At 30.0% G+C, this 19718-nt stretch overlaps 2 protein-coding genes across 2 annotated transcripts in view; both read left to right on the forward strand.

Annotated features, from left to right (window-relative positions):
• The window catches only part of LOC142318105 (uncharacterized), a 34920-nt gene extending 29708 nt beyond the window's left edge, over positions 1-5212 (forward strand). The window contains exons 6-7 of the mRNA XM_075354640.1: positions 1797-1870; positions 4869-5212. Coding sequence (XP_075210755.1) covers positions 1797-1870; positions 4869-5102 — 308 coding nt within the window. The 3' untranslated portion in view covers positions 5103-5212. The remainder of the gene's footprint in view (positions 1-1796; positions 1871-4868) is intronic.
• Positions 5213-8520: 3308 nt separating this feature from the next.
• LOC142318663 (E3 ubiquitin-protein ligase trul-1-like) overlaps positions 8521-19718 on the forward strand; it is an 84996-nt gene continuing 73798 nt past the window's right edge. The window contains exon 1 of the mRNA XM_075355126.1: positions 8521-8618. The gene's annotated coding sequence lies outside the window, so the exon portion shown is untranslated. The remainder of the gene's footprint in view (positions 8619-19718) is intronic.

A 19718-nucleotide genomic window follows, 5' to 3' on the forward strand; every position in this document is an offset into this window, starting at 1 on the left:
TCCTTACTGCCTCTAGCTTCCTAGTCTAGTTAATAAAGCCTTTAGTTAAAAATTGGAATTTTATAATCCTCAACTATTATCATTCAAAATATGTTTTGTTTTCAGAAATAAAATATAGATGGTCAAGAAAATCGAGTTTTATTGCCTTCAACAGAATCTAACCCTCCCAGCCACCTTAAAACTATAACTCAGACAACTATGATATTCTACCCGTTTTTGTCAATAATAAGATATTACAATAAAAAAATATTTAAATAAAATTTGATAATCCATGCTGTAATGGGGCTCAATCCTCCAGCCCCACTTAGTTAACAATAATTGAATTTATTGTCATATTCACTTTTTTCTAAAAAAAAAGAAATCATTTAAAAGAATTAGTGGTTCACATTTTCTGGCCCTCCAAAGTGTTCATTCCTTTCTCAGTGTACAAAAAATTTATTATTACAACTTACCAGTATAACTCAAAAGCTTATTTTTAATAGGGTTTTATAAATTTGTTCTAAAATTAATTTTGTTAAAAAATTATAAAACATAATATTCTCCAAGTTTATCAATCTCTCTTCTCTTCCAAAGGTCACTAGCTCCCATTAATTAAAAATTGAAGGCTTGTATTCCATCTCTTCTTTTTCACAGTGTTACGTTTATTGGGAGCAAATAAAATAATGTGTAATATTGAAATTTTGAGCGTTACCTACCCAGATTCTTTAAGTTTCTTAATCCTCTTCATTAAAAAAAAATTGTGATTTGAACTCATTAATGAAGAGGTTTAAGGAACTTCATTAGGTTTAATGAGTTCAAAGCAGGAATCAATAAAAAAAATATGATTTTTAAACTATTCAACCTATATCAGTTTTCAAGGATACATTAAACCTCAATGACGTGAAGAGAGGTCTGAGACTTCTTGCCAACCAAGATTTTATTTAATTAAAATAAAAAGATTAATTATTTCTCACATTTACAGTATGAAAATAAAAAAAAACATATTTGATGCTTTAACCATTTTTCAAAAACCTTATTTCAAAATCTTTTGTTTTTAGGTCGAGTAAAAATCTCAGTTAAGTCAACCATACTTGGATCATTCTTATTACTCCCCTTCGGTATCCTCAAATTATGAAGATCTGATGGGCCTCATAATTAACATCTGAAAAAATTAATAATTGCTCAGTTCAGCATTGAGACTGTAAAACTTCACTAAAAGACTTTATTAAACTTCAGACTAAATATTACCATTGAAACAAGCCTATTAGTATTCCATTTCGTACTATTTCCATCAATTAATTTTTTTTAAAAATCACATAGCAGAAGTACCTGTTATAATAATGGGTATATAGATAAATAATCAATCATAAATAGTATTTGAAATGTTTTCTTTTTTTTTGCATGAAATATTAATGGGAGACATTTCTTCATCTAGGAATTTTAAAACAATAAAATCCTTCCTCCCTTCTGCAAATAATAAAAGTTAAAACATATATGTACATTTGTATCAATTTGGTTTAATTAATCTCTTTTAGAAACAATACTTACCAGATCTATGAGTGTTAAAGATACATGAATACCATCCAAGTGAAACTGGTACTAATTTCTGAAGATACTAATAGAAAATAGTAAAATAAACTGCAATCAAATTAAAACCTCAACTTATTTAAGAAGTGAGAGCAGTGCAAAGAGAATTTTTACTTATACAATCACTGTAAACAAGGAGTTATTATAATTTATTTATTATCACTCTTAATTATAGTATAAAGTCATTGATAATGTTTTAATGTTGCTTTTTTATTATTTTTTTTATATAGCTTTTGTTGCATGTGCTAATGATCTGGAATGCTCTGAGCGGACAGTAAGGGCATACATGTCCAAATACCAGTTTGTAAGTATATCTCCAAATTTTATTTTCTAAAAACTCATTCATACTTTAAAGTATGAATTAATGTAGTTGACATTTCAGTGCATTTGCGATCATGGAACTGCTAGTAAACTTATCAATCTAGATTCATGTTTTGCATGAGTCATGTATTTTCTTTTTATGTTAAATATGAAATGCTAAATATGAAAAGAAAATGTACTATATGATGCTTCATGTGAAAAACACCAAAACATTCAATCTGATTATTGTCATGTACAACTGGATTTGAATAAAAATTTCTTGAAAATGAATCATCAGATTTTCGTTAAGTATTCATCAAATGTTGGTCTGTGCATATATTTTCTGTAGAATCTATAAGATTATTTTTTGATAAGTTCACTGTGTAAAATATAAAGATGAATTTTACTGGCACCCCTGCATTGACAACACTCTCTTATACAAAGATAACAAAATGATGTTAAACTCCTAGCATTCACCTACATATAGTCACCTAAATAGTTGCATAATTTACATACAGTTCATTCAAAAATATCATGTTGCTGTCTAAACCTCACTATTTAGAAAGGAGATATAACCAGTTTTCTTCAGACATATTGAAAATAAACCAAAACTTTAAAAAAAGTTCTTTGTAGAGATTTGTTGAGTAAATCTGTTGAATGAGAGAGAGAGAGAAAGAGAAAGAGAGAGTGAGAGACTATTTTTAGAGTATCTAATTCTGGAGCCCTACTTTAGCTGCTTAAAATTTGTGAAGTCTGTTATCAGACAATTCAAAATTTGTAGCATTATTCATCACAGTGATTTAAATATTATACCTAACTTTATTATTAACTAATATTTTTTCTGTTTTATGAAAATGTCATCTGTCTCCAAGTATAACTTGCAGTGTATGATTATATAAAAGAGTTTGTATAGAGTGATTCACGTAGTGTTACTGGCGTTTTCTTAGCTCATTCTACTAGCGAAAGTAATGAAAAAGTTCCTATAAACATGGGTTCGGAAACGCTCCGATAACGAGTTACGGCTAGTGAAAAATTTCACTAGATTCCTCGGCAAAGAGTGAAATAAAACCACACCGAAATTCTAGGAAAAATTAAGGGAAAAACTTGATGGTTTCTTGTATTTTTTGAACTGACAAATTGAATAAAATCGGTTTCAAAATCATATTTCCAGTAGCTTTCATAATATCCGACGTAAAACAGAAAAAATTGATTTCTAAAAACACGTTTTTTTACGTTTGTAATACATAAAATTTGTTAAATGATTAATAAACGTGTAAAATTTATTATCAAAACTTGTAGAGAATTTAATTCTGAGAAAATTGATGTAAAATAGCCGAATAAAAAGTAAATACAAATTCAAGAGATTTGATTTTATTACTAACTCTTACCGTACGAAAATTTTTAAATACTACTCGTATCAACTACAGAAAATTAAGTTAACTTATAGTTTTAAAAATTGATACAATGTTAAAAAAATAAAAATGTAATTGAAACATTTTATAACGTTGTAAATTTTCAAAAATCTGTCCTACTTCAATACATTTATTTGGCTGCACGCTTTCGGATTGCTATAGCGGACGGCGTATTGGTATGCACACAGGCTGATTATCTGAAAATATGTACAGATCCTGCGTACTATGTAAGGAGCTATACGACATGTTTTCGTAATGGAATGACTGTATAACTGTTCTAAAAGTTCATGCGGTATCATGATGCTAGTGGAAAGCAGCGGAAATTGTTCGTTAAGGAATTGTAAGTAAATCTCAGAATTTAAACATCCTTGGAGAATAAATAGTCCAATTAGCTGATCGTAAACTAGATAGTATCACTTATCGACGCTAAATCGATGTTGGAAATTACGTTCTACAATCGTGTGTGGATTGACTTCTGTCCAACTGTGTTCGTTGCGAAGGTTATTGATGCTGTCCCGAATAAACAGAGCCTCGTCAGTAAATAAAATTAACCTATGTAACTGGGGGTTCATATTCAACCAGTTGCAATATTATAAATGAAGAGGAGGATCTCTTGGTTGAAAATTTTGTACTTGTTGATTATGTAAGGGTACAGCTTGTTGTTATGAAGCGTCCTCCACACTGTCCCAACTGGTTTGGCTGGGAAACTCTGAACCGCCGTGAAAGGCATCGTGTACTAACACCTGGACTGCGTTGAGTAGCCTCGATAATGGATTTATCAATATTGGCATCATGAGGGGTAGAACGGTCACGGTGAGTATTAATGCTAGTAAGTGTATTTGTTTCTCGTAGCGTATGGATTGATCTACTAATTGTTTCGATCTCTGGTGTTAGGAAAACAGCTTTGATATTCTGCAGCAGCAGTTGCATTTCAATCACAAACGCCCAAGATAAATACCATCTCGGTGTGTTCCTCACTCGTAAATAACAAGGGCATTGCTGCAGTATAACAGCAATTAAAATACACATGTACGCACATATACACAAGTTCATTTCTTTATCAATTCTATTTTCTATCAAGTACATTGAAAAATTATTGTTACATTTAACATTACAGTAACTTTACAATCTGTTTAGAATTAAAATTGAACAATAAGTGAATAAACTAAATTTAGAATAAACATTAGAAGCTACAGACTCAGTGGTTAGTAGCTTAAAAGTTAACATTGAAGAATGACTTCTGATTTTTAATTTTCAGCAGAACAATGCTAATAAAAATAACTGATTTCTGAGTTAGAATAACATTTTTTTCCTTTAGATTGTTTTGAAGTAAAGAAACAAGTATCTAGCTTGCCTCTCAAGTATCTGTTTGTAAATTGTTTTGTATGAAGTAATACTGAGTTCTCCAAAACTTGCTGCTACATATGACTATAGAATTACACCAGCCAAGCTGTTTATTTAAGAAAATGCTGGCAGGTGTCTAAACTATAAAGTGTGGTATTTCTAGGATTAGAATTAAAATTATAATTAAAATCAAAACGTATTTAAAATAGGAATAAATTTTTAAGTAATTCAAAAATATGATTTTAGGACTGCAATGGTGATGGAGTTGTTAATTGCTCAGACTACGCAGCAATTCATATTAATGGACCATATGCATGTGAAAAACCACTTCCTAATAATTATTTAACACGTTTTCTAAGATGCTCTGTTGAGATTAGTACTAGTACTACAGAATACAAGGAAATACTAGAAGAACCAGAACCTGAGAAAGGAACTTTAAAAAAATGGTTTACTAATGTTATGGATAAAATTGCTAGTTAAGTGAAAATTTTAGTTAATTTAATTAAGTAAGGAAATTATTTTTGTTTTACTGACTTTCTATTTATTGTTATAAATTTTGTTACCAATTTGTCAAATACATTTTTTTTTTTAATTAACTTGTTTTTCTTTATTTCAAAAGTGTGATTTTAACATATGTTTCTTTCATGCAAGTGTTTTTTTGCCAATTTGGCTTTACATAGATAATACAACTATCACAGATTTTACTGATCAGGTTTCTCATACTTTAAATAGGTGAATATTTTCTACTATTTGTTTAATACTTTTAATTGTGTTAATCACTGTTTGTTATTACAGTGCCTGTGCAAATTGAAACTTGTTATAAGTTTGCATGTCAATGTTACACTTACACAACAAGGAAAAAAGATTCATATGGAATATGAAAGTCAATTTAGTTTGATTACTTCCAAATTCCTGTTTCAGACATTCATTTTAAGTCTGTCACAACCTATAATTTATATTCCTGACTTAGCAAATATATTCCAGCTAGAAAAGCCAGAAGCTGAGAAAGAAACTACAAAAAATTGGTTTACTCATGTTATTCAAATCATTATGTTGGTTATTTTTTTAGAGTGAATGGTTTAATCATTTGTTAATCTGACCACTTTAAGATCCATTTCACAACAGAGTTCTGATATGTTAAATTTTTCTCCAACATTTATTTTATTCAAAAAAGACTAATTAACATTTTCACATTGGTTTCTTTACATTTATCTAGAATGGACTATACTTTTTTTTTAAATAAATTTATCATACTGATTTCTAGAGATATGAAATTAAATTTTCAAAACATCTTTTTTAGAATATGATTGCTAAGTTCAAAACTCTGAAAAAATTTTCACAATTAGCATAAAGTCCCTTTCCATATGAAGAAATTAACATGAATTGTTTGTCGTTAGTATATTTAATATTTTTTATAAAACTTACTTTAAATTACAACTGCGTATACTCCTTCACTGTTTGCACATAGTTTTATTAATCACAATGTGGGTTTAAACATTCTCTTAATGTTGAAGGATCAAAGTCATAAAATCAGCAGTTTTCAGCTTATTGACATTCCTTAGTTCATAATGGGAGTTTTTCCTTTCAACAAAAGGAAATTGAATTTGCTTATGCACCAAAGGGATTGGTCACAAGTTAAGTCTGGAGTTTTCTAGGCAGCTACTGAACTTCACAGTTCCTACCAATCTTCATTTAAAAAGTCCCTTAATAACCAAGTGTAATGAACTGGAGCTCCATAGTGCTATAAAGTGCTATAAAGTGTAAGCACAGTTAATACCACACCAATCAATTAAAGTTAAAGAATAAAATAACTTTTAACTCTGTTAAGATATGAAAGCTATTATTACGTTCTTCAAAAACGTATGGTCCTATTGTACAATCCTATCAATATGGGGATTTCAGATATCATTTCCCACATCAATACATGTATGAGTGATCTGTGAATTCCTCATAAAAGTGGGGATCCTATTTACATAAAAAATACACATTCTGAGCTCTATTACTCTAGTAAATGCCATACCCATGGTTGAAGAAAACTTTCAGTGATTGAACAATGAGAAAACACCTTAGAAGAGCTTTGAAATAAATTTCCCTTAAAAACAAGTCCTGGTAAGATTAATACGCAGGCAAAGGGTTTATACCCAAGATCTTTTTTGTTTTTATTTTTTTTAGTTCTGGTCAGGAAATATTTGGCTCAAGACTTTTTTCTGATTGATTTTGAGAAGATCATAAACAGGATTACTCATCAATATCAGAGTCTACTCAATCAACTGAAAAGGTCTTTTAAATTGAGGATTGACTCATTGAAAAAGTTTTTTCAACCTTTAGAGGTTCCTACTTTCCTACCAAAATGCTGAATGAATCTGTCTTACATTTTCATAGTTTTCATTTGTGTTTCGACAATCATGCACCCAAACACTAACAACAAATCTTTATTCAATTGAATACTCCCTTAGTCTGCTTTTATAACTTAACACTCTAGAAATCAAAACTCACTGAATGCATGAAAATATGAGTAACACCTTCTGACAAACCTGGCAGTTTGTTGAGTAACTGAAAGCAGCTGATTGACCTTTACAATCACCTAATGACATACGGTGTTACCAATTTGTATGTTGCATGTCATGTCATAGAAAGGGATAGTTCTCATGTCAAAGACTAGTTCCTAGTCTCTGATTAGATTTCTTGTTAGTCTGATATTTTCAACAGATTTAAAAAAAAGGAAGCAGTATTCAATTCATTTCTGAATGAAATAATTAGTGATATATATATATATATCATTTGGATATATATATATATATATATCCAAATTTTGGAAAATGATTCAATATCTTAAAATAAACAAAAAAGTTTATAAAATCAAACATCCTACTTTACTTTATTTTCCATCTGTCTGTCATTATGGTTTTTTTATTCATGTCTTGAGAATGGACTTAGATATCTCAAACATTTGAAATGCATGTTTAAACATGTATAATATGCAGAGAAAATAAAATTGGAGATTTTCCCTACTCAAATGTCAAAAGTTTTTGTGAATAGTGACACATCTTTTACATAAATATAATTTCAAACAGCCAAGTTATACCAGAAAATATCTTTCAAGAATTTTTTGTTATTTTTATCTCCTTTCTAAGTCATCACAATTGTGATAAAAATAAACAATTTTAAATTTTACAGTGTTATCAAACTTCATCATGCCAATCAACAGACTAATTTTCAGTTAATAATACAAATCTGTTTAGCAGTTATTATGATAGTTATTATGTACATCATTTCAGGAAATACTGCAGCTAGCTAAGATTGATATTACCTGCCCTCTCAAATTTTGAAAGCCCTTGAGGGAAACACTAAGATTGTCTAAACTGGAAACCCCTCTCCCCTCAAGAAGAAAGTTGAACAATAAATTTCAGTTGGTTTTGTACTCAGAAACTTATTTCACTGACACATGTTGTAGGGAAAACATAACTTGAGCAAACAATCATGTACTGTATACAGGAGGCCTGTCCACTCTTTTATGGTGAAGAATTTATATGTAACTATTTAGTGATTCAATAGCACAATATGATCAATAGCACCATGTAATCTATGTAGACAAATAACAGGAAATATTGCTCTGCTGAAGATGTCAAATTCATTTGGCAAAGGGCTCAAAAATTAATTTTCAAAAACAAACGGAATATAATGTTTAATTTTCTAAATATAATTGTAAATACTGAGCGCGTTTTGACATACTGATTATTAGTAAAAACGTTACTTTTGATTACTTTATAATGGGCTGATAAAATATGATATTCGTATTCGATATAATTTACTGCTATTTGAAAAAGAACATTCTTTTCATCGATATTATTTAAACAAGAAATGACGTTAGAGACTATCGATGTAAAACGTTAAACATCGAGCAATCAACTTGTTAGTTTACGAGATTAGTTGTTTCAGTGCAAGCCCACTATTTTTGTAATTTGGTGTAGACTGCTTCAATTTTTATTGTTTTACGTAAGTTTTTTATAACTATTTTCGTAACAGATATCACAAAAATCATGCAGGTACTGCATAATCCTTCTTATTTTTTAATTTCCCATGTATACAAATATTTTCTTTAACGGTAAAACCTGCTTGAAACAAGTTTTGTTAGGTTAAAGTCAGGGGAATATTCACAAATCAGTTTCGTTATGTATTTGTTACTTAATTTTTAAACTTGATTCCTTGTTAATTGATATTTTTACTTGTATATATTTCTTGATTCATATCAAAATTTTACATCTATTTAAACATCTATGTGTTTTGCATCTAATAAATTAGATCTGATCCGTTTTGTCGTTCCTTAAAACAGCTTTTCATAAGCTGGGGGTCGCTAAATTAGCCTACAACTTTACACGTAAACAATAATGAAATCATTTTATCATAAAAAATTATTATAAACAAAATAAGTAAAATTATATTTTACTTAAACTTATAAGTACACATGCAAAGAAAATAAATTATGAGATGATTGCGTTCGTTTTTTATTTAAAAGTTTCTCCATACGAGGATCTATGTTAGAAACACACAAAATCAAATTGGTTTCAAATGATAAAAGATCACTGTTATATTTAGTTTTTAGCGCAACCATTGATGAAAAACCCTTTCTCAGAAGTAAGATGTGGCAAAAGGGATTAAATTTTCAATGCTTCTTTGACTAAAGTTCAATATTCACTTCAACGAACAAGCCAAAACATAATTAAATGTTCAGATGTGAATTGTAGTTGTAACTTTTTATCAGCAGACATTTCGATGAGCTGATCGTGAATCTCAACTTGTAACTTAGCAACTGCAACAACTTTTTGTAAAATAGACTCTTTGAGAAATCATTTTTATCTTTCAGGAGATATTCCTCTGCTAACTGAATTTTTAGCTCACGCAAATGCATTTTCATACTATTCAGACTGTAGTGTCTTCTTCATCCAAATTTTTCCCAATATAATCAGGAAGTAGTGGAAACATATAAAAATTTTTGCTTTGAAGGTGAATAATCCAGATATCAAGCTTCTTAATGAAAGCATAAACTTTTTCTGTCATTATAAAATATTTTTATCACATTCTTGTAAGCTCTGAAGTTGTGAGAATCTTTAAAATATTTTCCAGTGAACCCATGTGTGATTATCCCCCAATGATTTCTTGAATGGAGTACTAGGACCCAGCAGATGGAAAAAGTGTATTCGATATTCCTCTTCATTTTCATATATTTTATCACATGTATTTTTATCACATTTAAATCATCTAAATGCGAAATTACAGTAACTAAGTAAGCCAGCAGAAACATATACTCATTATTCTGTAAAAACATTGAAAGTAGCATTTGTTTATCCTAGAAAAATATTATTAATTCTAGCAATTACATTAATTGGGTTAACACATCTCCTGCGATAACCATCTGACTTCTGACTTTTGTAAGGAAAAGAAGAAATTTTTCTTTTCGCCCATTTCATTGCATAGTTTAGCAAACAGCCTAGGGGTATTCCATTTTAATTCAACAAATGATCAGTGCATCACTATTTTTCATTTTCATCATATTTGGTATTTGATAACTACCCACCTTGTAGTTGCCAAAAAATATTATTTTATGTTTTAAAAAGATTTTTTCTTGAATAATAGACTATTTTCTAACTTGCTAACAGGTAAAAACAGCCATTTTTGTCACTTTTTTTTACATATTCAAATCTTGTAATGTTTACTGAAGTTACGTTTACAAATTGTTGTTTTTTAAAATTTTGGGCCCAAAATAAATAATAAAGGGCTTCGGTTAACAGGCCTGTTTTTTACCTTTTGACTCTTAGGTACTAGTAATAAAATTTGACTGTTACCGAGTGTCCTTCATTAAAAAAAATGGCTGCGAAATCGTAAGATTTTGAAAATGTCTCATTTTTGGGGCCTAAAAAAAAAACTTGTGGGACAGGCGGCAAAAATCTGAAATTTTTACAGCAGTAGGTACTTTTTATATACTTTAAAACCAAATAAAATTTATTTTGTTACCCAATAGGGTTGACGAGTAATGAAGCAAAGAAAACCGCTAAAACTACTGTCCTTCTAACCATAAACAAAATACCCAAAAATACTGATGTTATGTATTTTTTCAGATTGTAAAAATTTCAACTAAACACATTAGAATGAATAAATTAATAATTATAGTCAATTACAAAATGATAAACATAACATTAACAAGTTGTTCAATTCACTTTTACCTTGTTTTACTACTGCTAATGGAAGTTATAAATAAATCTTGCACTTTTTGATTACAAACTTAACTAATATAATTTAGTGTTTCTGCCATTATTTTATTGAGTAGAATTGGTAAGTCTTCATTCATATTTGGTGTAATGTTGTGTCCTCTTCCAGTAGTTGATAGAAAAAGCTCTGAAGGTGTGAGAATCTTTAAAATATTTTCCAGTGAACCCATGTGTGATTATCCCTCAATGATTTCTTGAATGGAGTACTAGGACCCTGCAAATGGAAAAAGTGTATTCGATATTCCTGTTCGTTTTCATGTATTTTGACTTCAATGACTTCATCACTTGCCATCTTACGTGCAGCAGACATAATTTTTATATTTTGGTTTTGGTAAACCTGTAAAGCAATCAGAAACTAATGTCCTTGTGTACCGACACTAATGTAAATGTTTCTGATTCAGAGGTCGCACTTTTACAGTTGTTTTTGTACTGGGCTGAGGAGCCATCAGAAAAATAAAAAAATTGTTTAACTTGTGGTAACAGTGGTTTTACTTTATTTATTTATTAGCAGAAGAATGATGTAGTACTGTGCTTCAAGTACTCACTAATCACACAGTTGCTTTGGTTTTGGAATTTTCTTCTTTTTTTTTAAATATATGAAAAATGAATATACTGTGGCATAAGTTTTTGACCAGTGATATGACTGGACTTCATCTTGAATCACAAAAGGATAATTTTGGGAGAAGTCTTCCATTACAATACATTCACCCTCCAACAAGTTTTCCTTTTTAGTGTTGAGGAAATTAGTTTGTTTTTGTGCAACAAAATTATGTCTTTCTAGATTATTTAAATTTTCAGTAAGTTTATCTAAGTACTCTTGAAATGGAAGAATTTGACTAGTTAGTTCACAGAAGTCAATAGAAACCCACTGTTTGAAAATAATTTCAGAATCAACATTATCCCAGATCTTTCGCAGTAATCTGAGCACTTCATTAGTGCCTGGACATTTATCACACTGTGACAGCATGCCACGTTTCACTTTCTATATTACATACCATGGTTTAACAGAGATTTTTATAATCAAATTTCATTTTTAGAGCAGATAACATGAGTTTTACATTTTGGTGGGTGACAAACACACAAACTGAGTGAGTACCTGACCCACCAACCAGAATACAGAATTTAGGTCTTAAATGAGCAGATTTTGAAAAACAAATTTTTAAATTATGTTTATCTTTGAAGGCTGTGTACAATGCTTTTAAGTTACATAAAATAAGCCTTTTTTGAATATTAATTTTCTTCCTGTCAGCTTGATTTACAGAGACACAATCCTTCTTGCCTGGCATTGTTTGTTTTTGACTGTGCTTATCATTCTGGTAAAAATCTTGGATACATTTAATAACATTTTCATCAGTTACGTGACTGGGTTTCTTTTCTGATTTGTGGCAAAATTCCACTTGTTTTAACTAGTAGTTTGGATTGATGGGCTAAATACTGACTAACACTAAACTCATTTTGAATTTTTTGATTGGTCCAGCTGCTTGGTAATAAACTGAAAATATTAATTTTTTCCTAGTTTGATGCAACTATTTTCATTTTATCATTTATTTGAATGATTAATTCTTCATATTCCCTACCTAAATCAGCATAATTTTGTGGTACTAAACAGATTTCTTCTGTAGAAATATTTAAATCAAAGGAATAGTTTAATTTACTGGTAACTGACTCTGCTGTTTTTGTAACTTTATTTTTAAAAATTGGTTCCTTTGCACTGATTGATAATTTTTGAATCTTAATGGGGGAAATGCAAAGTACTGAACAAGCTTTATTCACCGACTTGATTGTAACACATTAAGGCTCAAATATATCTTGATATTTTGGTTCGCTTTCTGAATCGCCTTGTGGTTTTTGTATTTTGTGTAAGAATTTTGTACACAGTTCTCTGCCTGGAATTAATTTTAAATTTGGATTGCTTGTTGAAAGTGTCAAAGATATTTCTCGATGAGATTTCATAACCGGTTTAGTGTGACAGCTGAATGGGGCACAGCAACTTTTCCCATTAATATGAGAGTATTTATCTAAATATTTGGTTTTATGAAAAGTACACATATTTTTTTTTCTGTACATTCACTTCTTAAGGATATCACTGTTATTTGCTGTTCAGTAAACTAAAATATCGTGCAATACTGAAGATCTATTGTAAGTCAATTTGTGTCAAACTGTTTCAGTGTGAGTGCCAATTGAACACTCAATAATCATTTTTATAAAATGCAAAGGTTCTTAGAATAACAATACAGTAATTAGTATAAATTATAAAACTATCAATTGCACCTCACTTTGTCTTATCCCAGTTTCTCTACAGCTAAAATAAAAGTTTCTCTAATTAATAAAATTAAAAATAAAAGATATTGCATAAAATAACAATTTACTGCTAATTAAATTACTTTATAAACAAGTGTACATTACCTAACCTCAGTATTAACGCTAGCAACAATACATCATGTCACATTGAAATCAAAATAGTAACAGCCTTCTACAATATTTACATACAGGATTACACAAACATTCATGTCCATGAATGTCTGTCATGTTTAAACATGAGTTTGTATGTATGAGTCGTACTTTAAGTAACAAACTATCTAGAATACAAGCTCTCTCATTATAGACATATCAAAATAATTTGTTTAGTAGACATATATTATTATCTGAAAAAATACATGCTGTTTTTGGATACGTTCATGGTTAGAGGGAATGGTGTTTTTAGTGATTTTGATGGCTTCATTACTTATCAACCGCTTTGAGTAACAAAACAAATTTTATGTTGTTTTAAAGTACATAAAAAGTACTTACTACTGTAAGGTAAAAACAGGCCTGTTAACCTAAGTCCTTCATTATTTATTTTGGGCACAAAATTTAAAAAAAAACAACAATTTGTAAATGTAACTTCAGTAAACATTACAAGATTTGGTTATGTAAAGGAAATGAATTTTGAGTAGACTGAAATGAAGTTCCATCTTTACTCTTTCCAAAAAGCCCTTTTGACCCTCTGTATAATGTAAAATAAGAATGCTACAGCTCATGGAAAAGTGACGAAAATGGCTGTTTTTACCTGTTGGTGAGTTAGAAAATAGTCTATTATTCTAGAAAAAATCTTTTTAAAATATTGAAACATATTTTTTGGTCATTACAAGGTGGGTAGTTATTATATACCAAATATTAAAAACAAAAATTTTGATGCACTGATCATTCGTTAAATTAAAATGGAATACCTCCCTCTACTCTGTAATGATCAACTAATAAAATTAACCATTTTTGCAGTTTTACAAAGAATTAGTTTAAGATTTTCCGACGTATTTTTTGTAACAAGTGTGAGGCTATGAAGGAAGTAGTGCAATTATTCCGCCCTTGATAAAATACAATCTTTTAATTTTTTTCAGAAATCCATTGCTCTTCCCCGTTATCACCTTTGCACCATCACTACATAAAGTACATTTTGTTCAGTCTGTTATAGTTTGTAGGCGCTTCATAAAAAACATCAAAAATACATTGTCCTGTTGCATGAGCAGGTATTAATATGCAAAACAACATATTTTCTTTGATTGATCAGTCCATAATGCACTCATATCTCACAAAACATAAGAACTGAGAAATGTTTGTCACATCTCTTGATTCATCAAACTGAATATTAAAAAATTCATTTGTACTCACTTGCTGAGTTATCCGATAGCAAACACTGGCAACCATGTCATTTATTTGCCTTGATATTGTGTCATTAGAAAGTGGAATTTTTTTCAAATTTTTTGCTTCTTCCATGTCTTTTAAAACAGATCATATCAATTACAGCAAGCAGTATGAGTTTTTCTGCGATTGTATTGGGTTTGAACATCTTGGCTACTTTTTATGCTATTTTAAGGCGCTTTAAATGTGCTTTTTATCAGCATAGCACTATTTATACATAGAAGCTTGTTAATTTCTCAAAGTTTGTAATTTTCTTTTGAAACTAATTTCTTTAATTTGAAACTAAACTAATGTTTTGCAATCCCTTACGCCTCTTTTATACTGCTGAGAGCACAACGTGTGCATGTTTGAGCATGATGCTCTCACAGCAATTATTATGCAAGCATACCAAATTACAAGTAGTGCATACACATTAAGTGCAGCCAGTAAATTACTCATGTTTGTATACTTAATAATACAGGTTCATAGCCGCTGGTATAAGCACAGCTAAGTAGTTTTAACTTAGGGTAGTTTTAACTATTGGGTTGTGGTTGGGGGGTCATGGAATATTCATTATATATTTTTTAAAATATTTTGTGGGTTGTAGAGCAAAAAAGGTTGAGAATCACTGCTTTAAAGAATTGTTCCTTTGATACTATAATAGATCTCTAGTCCCTTGAGAGAGAAAAATTGAAACATATTTCCTACAACTCTAGTTATGAGATGTGACTGGTTGGGAAATAATTCCCTGACCACCAACAATGACTTGTTTGATTATAAACTGTATATTAGGGAAGAAGAACTTGTTCAACTTTAAATTGATTTTTCTTGGATAGTTAATTAAAAAAATTTTTAGATTAATCAATAGAACAATTATTCATCAATTGGTAAAAAGGCAATGGTTTTATTGTAGTTTTTCAAATCTTGATTATGTGACGTAGAGTTCTTTCTTGTGAACAATAATTAAAAAATACATTGAATCAATTGAATCAGTTTGGCTATGAATATTGTAGTAGCTTATGGAGATGATGCTCTGGGTTGTACGCAACGTTACAAATGGTTTTTTCAATTTAAAAGTGGTTGTCAGTCAATTGAAGATGACTCTTGACCAGGAAGGCCTTTGACTTCAACTGATGACATCCACATTCAGAAAATCAACAATCTGGGGCCTGTAAAGCGCCAATTGATTGTCAGAGAACTATCAGAAGAGGATGACATCCCAATTGGATCATGTCATGACATTTTGACTGAAAAATTGAACATGCATCAAGTTGCACTAAAGTTTGTTTCTTTTTGATGACCGAACAATATGAAGAACATCGAGTGGATGTTTGTTGGCAACTTCTTGAACAAGCCAATGATGATGAAACATTCACGCAAAGGATCATAATGGCAGATGAAAACTGGATTTGTGGCTATGACATTGAGACAAAAGGACAATCATCACAATGGTTCAGCAAAGATCTCTACACCCCCGAAGAAAGCATGTCAGCCTCGATCCAATGTCTAAGTGATGCTGTCTGTTTTTCAATTTCAAAGGAATTGTGCTTTTTGAATTCCTGTCTCGAGATGAAACAGTGAACCGTGTGTACTGTCAAGGTATTTTACAACGGTTACTTGAAAAATCCACAAAAAGAGACCAGAGTTATGGCAAGACAACTCATGGTTCCTTCACCACAACAATGCGCCCGCACACTTAACTTTGTCAATTTGTCAGTTTTGTGCCAAAAGTCAGATGAGTGTTCTTCCTCAGGCTCCCTACTCACCAAACCTGGCTCCTTGTGATTTTTTGTTATTTCCGAAATTAAAATCAGTGATGAAAGGACACTGTTTTGAGACTATTGATGACATTAAAACAAATTCGTCACAGACTTTGAAGGAGATTTCTAATGAAGTTATCCAGGACTGTTTCACAAAGTGGAAACACTGCTGGGAAAAGTGTGTAAATAATGGAGAGGAGTACTTTGAAGGGGGACAAGGACCAGTAATCTGTGAAATTAATAATAAAAATTAAAATAATAAAATTTGGTTGTTTTCTGAACAGACCTCATATTTATGTATTTTGTGTTTTTCAACAGATTATAGAACCTGGTTGGTTTGGTTCTGGTTTTTAACCAAGCTTCATTTTTATTTTCTGTGGTAAATTTTTAAGTGGTAGATTTTTTACACTTGCCTATGATTACTTTTAATTTATCTTTTTAAAATCTCATAGTATTCACTTCTTATTATATCATTACATACTATTCTGTTTAAAAAAAGTTATTAACTTTTATCTATTGACCTTTGTTTCATGTTACAAGTATTGTGTATTTGTTTACCCTTTAAGACAATATTTGAATTGAACTTCTTGTCAAATAAACACTAGCATGATTTTTAGTGCAACTCTTGAAATTGTCCTTGGAAGTCCTGCACACAGTCGTCAGTTGTGTAAGCCGTAATAGGTTGTGGTTGCCTTGCTGGTTATGAAAAGGTATATTACCCCTCAGATGGAGCCAGGCTGATGCAATGCTTTTAGTATCTACCTAGAGAAGAACAGGTAAAGGTATAATGAAAGGAAAGAAAGAGTGAGGGAGCGATAGAAAATTTGAAGAAGGGACTGATCAAATCTCAGTGGAAGATGTCTGATCAGTGGGTAGGTTTACTTTCTTCTCCAGAACCAAAATATCTTTTACAACTTTTTGAATTGTAGGAAAACAAAATCTTTTATGGTTCTCAATGTAAAAAGTTAGCAAAATTAAAGCAAAGATGGTGTGTTATGGACTGTTTCCTGAAAATTATTTGTAAAAATCTCATTTTCCAAAACCAGTAAGGGTAATTTGTAGCTCTTATTAATTCTTTGTATCTACACTTTCTTTCAAGGTAATTTATCTACTATTTCAAGGTAAACACACATAGAATGTTGATAATTTATTGTAAATAATTTTTTCTGTAAATAACTAGCTGACTCGGCATTGCTTTGCCATTGCTAGATTTGAGTATATATATATATATATATATATATATATATATATATATATATACATGCATACATACATACATAGATTAAATGAACACAAATGAAAAGTTTGATAAAACATTAAAAGACTGAACATTACGGAACTTTACAAAATTTAACCTTTCCATTTTTCCATTTTTTGCAAAAATATTTCTTTTCACATAACATATATATTCTGAATATGAGCCAAACTGGACTGTAAATGCAATATTTCCAAATATCTCAACCCCAGTGCCATCTAGCATGTCTGTTTTTTGTAAAGGTATTTACCATGTAAGTAACACATTCTGAATATGAGCACAATCGGACCATAATACAATTTTTCAAAATATCTCGACTCCAGCATCATCTTGTGGTTTCAATTTTTGCAAAAATACATCTTTTCACGTAGCTAATATATATACGTCTTTTCATAATATATATTATATTCTGAACATGAGCCAAATCGAACCATAAATACAATTCTTCAAAATATCTCGACCCCAGCACCACTTATAGATTTTCTCATTTCCCCATATTTACCCTTCCCCCATTTCCTCCTTTTTCTTATATCCTTTTTTCTTTTCCCCTTTCCAATTTTACCTTTTCCCCCATCTCCTTTACTTCTTTTTTCCCTTTCTCCCTTTTTTCCGTGTGTAAATCGGTCCAGTAGTTTTAGTTTATAGCAAACACACGTACGGACATTGCCTTATATATATATATATATAGAAGAAGAAAGTCCGTTTGTATATTTGTTTGTTTGTTTCTTAAATATTTCAACACTGGTGCCACCTAGTGGTTATTGTTTTTGCAAGAAAAAATTATTTTTATGTAACTAATATATATTCGGAGTATGAGCCAAAGCGGACCATACATTCAATTTTTCAAAATATCTTGACTCCAGCACCACCTGCGAGTCCAAGGTAATTCAGAAACCTTGGCGGGTGTGTGCACAACAACTCACCAAAGTTTCATCGCAATCGGATGAATTGTATAGGAATGCATACAGGACAAACAAACATTCATTTTTGTATATATATATATATATATATATATATATATAAGATAAGAATATTTGTAAGTATTGTCACCTTTACATTAAGTTATACTGAAGGAAAGTCATGAAATTTATTTTGTTTAGAAAATTGTTTATGTAACTTTGGTACTTATGTATTAACGCCGCCGCAGCTACAGCTTTATTTAAAAACAAAGTAGTCTATCGGATTTCAGTGGAAAATGAATAGTCTCTTTATTAATTTTAATAAATGGTTATTTATATTTATTTATTTTATTAATATAATTTAACCAAACTTAACCTATGCTCGCTAATCTTGACTTATTAACACTGTAATTTTTTGAGTATTTATTTAATAAATTCAGTAATTATTGCAATTATTTATTATTTAAATAATCAAAACACTCCTGTTAATTAGACAAGGTTAGCGAGCGAAGCAAGCGTAGGTTAAGTTTGGTTAAATTATATTTATAAAATAAATAAATATAAATAACCATTTATTAAAATTAATAAAGAGACTGTTTTGAATCTATTTTAAACTCTATATCGGCCCATTTTCCACCGAAATCCGATTGACTACTTTGTTTTTAAATAAAGCTGTAGCTGCGGTGGCGTTAATACGTAAGTACCGTAACTTTTTATTTATAGTTAATAAAATTACTTTATTTTTATTACTGTAACTGTGGACAAATTTGTGTGTATTTTAACAAAGATGAGATGGATGAACTAGTAAGTGAGAAGATAGTGTTTGTTCAAAGCCTGTGGACATCTGTTTTATGTATGAACTATATTTTTCGAAAATTCAAATAATTCATTAATATATTGACCACTATGTTGTTAAAATTTAATAATATATGAAAGATAAACCACTAAAACATTGTAAGTTAAATTTATCTTATTAATTTACAATGCATATCCCGCATTTTCAGATGGTATTGAATTCTAAAAGTATATTAAAATATATTCTTTTAATAATTTGTCATTTTATTTTAAATTGTTTTCTGTTTTGAAATTTTGAACTGTGTTATGTTTATGTAAATATAAATGTACTGCAAATTTTGCTGTTAAGTACTGGACAAAATTATTAAAAGAATATATTTTAACATAGTTATAGAATTCAATATCAACTGAGGAGGTGGGATACCGTGAAAATTGATTATTGGAAATTAATATGGTAAGATTAA

The sequence above is a fragment of the Lycorma delicatula genome, chromosome 1 (genome assembly GCF_047948215.1).
Source record: "Lycorma delicatula isolate Av1 chromosome 1, ASM4794821v1, whole genome shotgun sequence".
Classification (NCBI taxonomy): Eukaryota; Metazoa; Arthropoda; class Insecta; order Hemiptera; family Fulgoridae; genus Lycorma; species Lycorma delicatula.